A 7,342-nucleotide genomic window follows, 5' to 3' on the forward strand; every position below is an offset into this window, starting at 1 on the left:
TAAATGCCTGTGGTAGCCAGTTTCCAAGACAGTCCCTAATGATCCCCACTTCCCATCACCCTTGTGTAGTCCCTTCTGCACGGAGTAGGGCTCACCTATTAGGAGACTGCAGAAGTGACTGTGTGATTTGCAATGCTGGGTCATGAAAGACATTGTGGCTTCCATCTTGTCTCTTTCTGGCATCACATGCTCTGGGGGAAACCAGTTGTTGGGGCATGGGAACAGTTAAGTGGCCCTATAAGTGGCCCACGTTGTGAACTGAGGACTCCTGTCAACCACCATTTGAGTGAACCATCTTGGGAGCTGATCTTTCAGCCCCAGTCAAGGCTTCAGATGACACCTGCCCCAGCTGACATCTTGACTGCACCACATGACCCAGAACCACCCAGCTAAGCTTCTTCCAAATTCCTGACCCACAGAATAGATATGATAAATGTTTATTGTTTTAAGTCCTTATGTTTTGGAGTGATTTGCTATGCAGCAACAGATAACTAATACGCAGCCTTGTACAGAGATCTCATGTAAGAACTCATACTTCTATTTTTGGCATTTGTAGTGTGAGAAATTATTTTTGTCTCCCCCCCCCACCCCCAGTCTCTGACTTAAATCCTATAATTTAACTAAAGATACCATGTTTCCCCAAAAATAAGATCTAGCCGGATAATCAGCTCTAATGAGTCTTTTAAAGCAAAAATTAATATAAGACCCGGTCTTATATTATGTTAGATAAGACCCGGTCTTATATTATAGTACAATAAGACCGGGTCTTACATTAATTTTTGCTCCAAAAGGTGCATTAGAGCTGATTGTCCAGCTAGGTCTTATTTTCGGGGAAACACGGTAGCTACCAGGCTTGGGGAATCCAACCCAGGAAGACAGGATCCCATTTTTTTCTTTACAGTCTTTCCCCCTTTCCCTTTATTGCAGAAAGTATCACATCACATCCCCTTCACCTGGGCCATCCAGAGACATCCTTCCTACAAAATCAAAGGATCTGGAGCCCAGAATTGCCCAATTAAATACAATATTGAAGAAGTAATAGCAATGACCTATGACATCTGAGTTTCTCTAAGTTTAGAAAATGGTATTAATAGTAGTGCTTAATTCCTTATATTTATATAGCATGTGTTGCTTTCAGATCCACTATATCTGAAGTAGGTGGGCAAGATATAAATAAACCAGGTTACATATGGAAACAATGGCTAAGAGCTCTTGATTTGCCCAGTCTCACGGTGAGTGAATGACAGGGCCACATCCAGAACCTGGGTTTCAGTGACTTCAAGTCGGCTTTGGTGCTTTCCACGGTAGGACCTCCCGACTGGGATAACATGAACGCCCTTCAGTTGGAACCGCCCTTCAGTTGGAACCGTCCTCTGAGATCAAGGTGCATTTGTAGGTCTCCTTAAAGGCCTCAAGAAAAGATGGTAGTACTTCATCCACAGTGACGTGCCTCTGGAGCTCCTTACTCAGGGAAGTGACGCCTGTCCCCACCAGTCCGCAGGGCACAATGTGCTCAAACCACGTGAGGTCTGTAGAACAGTTCAGAGCCTGGCCATGGGATGTGATGTGCCTTCCACAGCGGACTCCTGCAAGACAAGCCAAAGGGTCTTAAAGTCGATCCCCTCTCTCCCCAGGCGCAAGGATCCCTTTCAGTGTGTTGAGGGAACTGGACTAGATAGATCACTGATTTTCCAACTTTGTTTCTGGAGCTCCCACGGGGCTGTACACAGATCAGAGAGGGGGACAAAGTAAAGGCGGGGGCAGTGATATGTGGCTCCACAGCAGTTGCACTTATGGAGATTCCAGAAAACGTTCTTAACACAGAGATTCTGTTGCTTAGGGAAAAAAAGTGTGAGAACTCAGCGCCCTTATTGTCCTGACATTGTGAAGTAAACTGGGAATTCACTTTTCGAGTCTCTCCATTTAAGTTGTACAAGATGACCTTTGAGGACCATTCTGGCTCTGAATAGAATACATCAGTGAAGCGGCTTAAACAAAACAAAACAAAACAATAACAACAACAAAAACTTAAGCGCAGCGAATGGTTCTGATTCAAAGCCCGCGGCAGATTCACCTCCATTGGCCCAGCCCCGCCCCGCCCCGCCCCGCCCCGCCCCGCCCCGCCCCGCCCCGCCCCGCCCCGCCCCGCCCCGCCCCGCGCTGCTCACCGACCGCGCAGATCTTGCGCTCGCCCAGCCAGACGCCGGTGTAGGGCGGGGGCCGTGCGCGGGCGCCCTGGAGACCTTGGAGCTCGCAGAGACGCACAGCGCACGCCTCCAGCGCCGCCACGTGGGTGCGCAGGCGCAGGCCCAGGTGCCGGAGGTCAAGTACCGGGTGGCACAGCAGCTGGCCCGGGCCGTGGAAGGTGGCCAGGCCGCCGCGGCCTGTGGCGCGCACCTCTGCGCCCAAGGCCCGTAGCCGCGCCGTCTCCTCGGGCGTCAGGCCACCGCGCAGCCCGGCCGTGTACACAGGCCCTGCGGGCTCGCAGAGCAGGAGCGCGCCCGCCTCAGTACCCGACAGCGCCTCGGTGCCTGACTCCGCCTGCAGCCGCCGCAGCCAGCGTTCCTGCAGCGCCAGCAGCTCTGCATACGGCACCCGACCCATCCACACCAGCCGTACCGCGGGTTGTCGCATAGTGCCCGCCGCCGAGTCTGCGGGACCCCGCCTCCTGCCTGGGCTCGGGGGCGCGCCGGGATGGGCGGGGCCTAGGGGCACGTCCGGAGCCGCTGCTCGGAAGTGCTTATTACAAGCTCTTAAGAGATTGTGATCCAAAGGCCCAGTACAAGGTGAAGGCCCAGTACAAGGTGAAGGCCCAGTACAAGGTGTCTCTTCACTCATTCATTTCAGCAACCAGTATTTAGGGCCTGCTTGTGCCCTAGGCGCTTGACACAGTGGTGCACGTACAGTGTATGGGGAAGAAAAGGTCTGTCCTTGGAAGCTTACGTTCTAACAGCAGACAATAAGCAAGGATTAAAGTATAAATAAATAAGGTTATTTCACATACTGATAACAGCTATGGGAAGAAAAATGAAATAGGGTAATGGGAGATCTCTGAGAAAAAGTCTGAAGATATTAACATGCAAAAAATTCACTGGGGTTGTAGAGGAACTTTGAAGATCACACTGGTAAGCAAGTGATGGAAGCAGAATTAGGCAGAGGGAGACGTTGAACAATCTCACCAAAGGACTCAGGCTCTGAGAATACTCTGAGCCTGGGATGACCTTTCAGAGTTGTTCCAAATTAAAGACGGCCAGAAATGTATGTTCTTGTATTGACCAATGATAGATAGAGGCTATATCTGGGGAGGCAGGTAACTTGGAAACGTCCGTCGGTGGAGGCCGATTCCCAGAAAGGAATTACGACCATGAGCAAGCTACTCACAGTAGCTGGGGGAATGACTAGCTCCTGAGGAAGGATCTGGACCACAGCATTTATTATGTTATATTGGAGTGTCATTTAAAATGACAAATCTGAATTCATTCAGTAAACTTACCGAGTACCAACTATGTGTTAGGCCCATTGCGTTGAAGAGGATACACAAGACTATCCCACCCCAGTAATCCTAATAGCAGAACACAGTTTTTATATCCTCAGTCTAATTTTTGAATCTGTCTTCCAAGTTGTGGCCAAGGATCGTTCAATAGAAAAGAAAAACGAAAAGAAGAAAGCAGAAAAGTATTGAGAATAATGTAACAAATTGTTGCCCAATCTCCAGCCTGGTCAAATTTTAATGTTATTTTTGCTCAGGTCTTTTTTAATTTTAGAAAGTAACACTGATTGCTCCCACAGGAATCTGAAACACATTTCATAAATATATACATAAAAACCCTAAGCAAATATTAGCAATAGAATCAAGAAATGTATAAAAAGATTAATACATCATGATACAGTAGTGTTCATCCCAGGAATGCAAGGTTGGTTTAACATTCTAAAATCAATATTGTTTATCACAAGGAGAAAAACCATGTGATGATTTCCCATAGATGCAACAAAAGCAATTGCCAAAAATCAACACCTACTCTCAGCAAACTAGGAAGAGAAATTTCCCAGTCGGATGAAGGGTATTGCATCAATCAGGGTTCAGACGAGAAAGAAACCACACAGATAATATTTTAATTAAATTTTTATTTTGAGAAAATTATAGACTCACATTGCAGTTGTAAGGAAGAAGACAGAGAGATTCTGTCTACCCTTTACTCAGGTTCCCCCAGTGGTAATGTCTTGCCAATGCCACAGATAGGATATTGACTTTGATATAGTCAAGATAGAGAACACTTATACCACCACAAGCATCTCTCATGTTGCTCTTTTATAGCTACACTACTACTTAACTCCTGGCAAACACTAATCTGCGTTATGTAAATGGAATTATGCAGTATGTAAACTTTTGGAATTGGAATTTTTTATTTAGCATGATTTTCTGGAGACTCATCTAGGTTGTCACATGTATCAGTGTTCATTTCTTTTTATTGATAAGTAATAGTCCATGGTGTGGATGTACCACAATTTGTTTAACCATTCACCCATGAATGGTTATTTCACCCATGAATGATGAATAATTAGGTTATTTCCAGTTTTCAAATATTCAGGATAAGCTGCTATAAACATTCATGTACAGGTATTTTGTGTGAATGTAAGTTTTCATTTATCTGGAAAAAATACGTAGGAGTGCAATTACTGGGTCATATGGTAGCTGAATATTTAGTTTTTTAAGAAACTGCCAAATTGCTGTCCAGGATAGTTGTACCATTTTTACATTCCGGCTAGCAATGTGCAGTTTCGCTGCATTTCTCTTGCCAGCATTTGGCATTGTCACTATTTTTTATTTTAGACATTCTGATAGATGTATAGTGGTATTTCATTTTGCTTTTAATTTGTATTTCCCTAATGGCTAATGATGTTGAACTTCTTTTCATGTGCTTATTCTCTCAGTGAAATCTGTTCATGTCTTTTGCCCATTTTCTAATTGATTGTGTTTTTTACTGTTGAGTTTTAAGGTTACATTCTATATACTAAAGTCCTTTGTCAGACATGTGGTTTGTAAATAGTTTCTCCTACTCTATGGCTTGTATTTTTATCCTGTTAACAAGGTCTTTTGCATAGCAAAAGTTTGTAATTGTGATAAAAGTCCAGTTTATCCACTTTTCTCTGTAAATATCATGCTTTTGGTCTAAGAAGTCTTTGCCTACCCCTAGATCCTGAAGACTCTCTCCTGTGTTATTCCCTAAGTTTTGAAACTTTGGTCTTGTTTTTTTTGTTTGTTTGTTTGTTTGTTTGTTTTCCCTTATAGATGTCCTATTGCTCCAGCACTATTTGTTCAAAAAGCTATGTTTCCTCCATTTAATTGCTTTTACACTTTTGTCAAAAACCAGTTGGGCATATTTGTGGGTGCCAATTTCAGGGTTCTCTTCCATTGATTTTTATCTTACCCTCCACCAACACCACATATTTTTGATTGCTGTAACTACATAATCTTAAAATCAGGTAGTTTGATCCTTCCCACTTTCTTCTTCTTTTTTTCCAAAATTGTTTTAGTTATTTGCCTTTCCATATCAATTTTAGATAAAATCTTGTCTATACCTAAAAATCTTGATGGGATTCTGATAGTAATTACATTAAATTTGTACACCAAGTTGGGAGGACTTGACATATTTGCCACATTGGGTCTTCCAGTCCATGAACATATTGTATATCACCATTTATTCGGATATTCTTTGACTTCTTTCATCACTGTTTGGTAGTTTTTAGCATACAAATTTGTACGTGTTTTGTTAGATGCATATGTATTTTTCTTTTTTGAGTGATTCTTAATGGTATTTTTTTTTAATTTCTGTGTCCTAGTGTTCATTGCAAATATATAGAAATGCAACTGATATTTGTATGTTTATCTTGCAATACATCTTGCTAAATTCACTTATTAAGTTTTTTGTAGATTCCTTAGGATTTTCTACATAGACAGGCTTGCCATCTGCTAATAGAGACAATTCTGTTTTTTCCTTTATTGTGGGTATGCATTTATTAGGTTGGTGCAAAAGTAATTGTGGTTTTTGCAATTATTTTTAACCTTTTAAACCGCAATTGCTTTTGCACCGACCTAATAATTCCCTTGTTTTGCTTTATTTCACTGAATAGAACTTCCAGTACTATGTTGAATAAAATGGTAAGAGCAAATACCCTTCCTTGCCTTTTTCCAATCTTAGGGGGAAAGCATTCTGTCTTTCACTGGTAAGTGTACTGTTCGTTGTAGATCTTTTGTTAATGATTTATATCAAGTTGAGGAAGTTTCCCTCTATTCCTGTTTTCCTGAGAGTTTTTATCATGAGGGGTGTTGAACCATGTCAAAAGCTTTTTTGTTTTTTTCAATGATTCATATGATCATGTGATTTTCCCTCTTTAGTCTGTTAATGTGGTAGATTACATTGATTGATTTTTTATATTTTGACTACCCTTGCATAGGTGGAACAAATCCCACTCGGTTATGGTGTATAATTCTTTTTATACATTTGGTTTGCTAATATTTTGTTCATGATTTTTGCATCTAAGTTTATGAGAGACATTGGTCTATGGTTTTCTGTTTTTGTGCCTCTTTAGTTTTGGTATAAGATACTATTAGCTTCACAAAATGAATTGGGAAGTGTTTATCCTCTTCTATTTTCTGGAAGAGATTGTATAGATTGTTTTTATTCTTCTTTAAACATTTGGTAGAATTCTCTGTGAAACCATCTGGGCCTGGAGATTTCTTTGTTGGGAATTTTAAAATTACAAATTCAATTTTCTTAATAGTTATAGAGCTAGTCAAATGATCTGTTTCATATTGGGGGAGTTGTAGTAGTTTGTGTTTTTAAAGGAATTGATCCATTTTGTCTAAGTTGTGAAATTTATGTTTATAGAGTTGTTTATAGTATTCACTTATTATCCTTTTGATGTTTACATGGTCTGTAGTGATGTCCTTTTTGTCATTCCTGATGTTGGTAATTTCTCTCTCTCTCTCTCTCTCTCTCTGTCTCTAAAGCTTTGTCAATTTTATTAAATTTTTATGTTTTCAATCTCATTGACTTCTGCTCTTATCTTTATTATTGCCTTCCTTCTGCTTGCTTTGGTTTTATTTTGTTCTTTTTTATGTTTTCTAGTTGGGAGCTTAGATAATTGATTTGAGGTATTTCTTCTTCTCTAGTGTATGTATTTAGTGCTATGAAATTTCCCTCTCAATGTGACTTTAGCTGTATATCACAAAGTTTGATATAGTCTGTGTTTATATACATTTAATTCAGCATATTTTTTATTTTCCTTGAGATTTCCACTTTGACCCATGGATTATTTTGAAGTATGTTGTATTTTTGTT

The 7,342-nt window shown here is 41.2% G+C and overlaps 1 protein-coding gene across 1 annotated transcript; it reads right to left on the reverse strand.

Annotated features, from left to right (window-relative positions):
• Positions 1-772: 772 nt before the first annotated feature.
• LIPT2 (lipoyl(octanoyl) transferase 2) lies at positions 773-2,670 on the reverse strand. The gene is made up of 2 exons (XM_033119096.1): positions 2,169-2,670; positions 773-1,586 (listed from the first exon to the last, which is right to left on the reverse strand). The coding sequence occupies exons 1-2, from the start codon at positions 2,632-2,634 to the stop codon at positions 1,357-1,359; spliced, it is 696 nt and encodes a 231-aa protein (XP_032974987.1). The 5' UTR covers positions 2,635-2,670; the 3' UTR covers positions 773-1,356.
• Positions 2,671-7,342: the final 4,672 nt, after the last annotated feature.

The sequence above is a fragment of the Rhinolophus ferrumequinum genome, chromosome 11, assembly GCF_004115265.2.
Source record: "Rhinolophus ferrumequinum isolate MPI-CBG mRhiFer1 chromosome 11, mRhiFer1_v1.p, whole genome shotgun sequence".
In the NCBI taxonomy this organism is placed as follows: domain Eukaryota; kingdom Metazoa; phylum Chordata; class Mammalia; order Chiroptera; family Rhinolophidae; genus Rhinolophus; species Rhinolophus ferrumequinum.

Excerpts from the sequence above, each read along its gene's own strand:
- LIPT2 (XM_033119096.1), bottom strand. The coding sequence starts at position 2,634 with ATGCGACAACCCGCGGTACGGCTGGTGTGGATGGGTCGGGTGCCGTAT. Across the intron at positions 1,587-2,168 it reads GCGCAAGATCTGCGCGGTCG|GAGTCCGCTGTGGAAGGCAC; the intron begins GTGAGCAGCGCG and ends CTTGTCTTGCAG.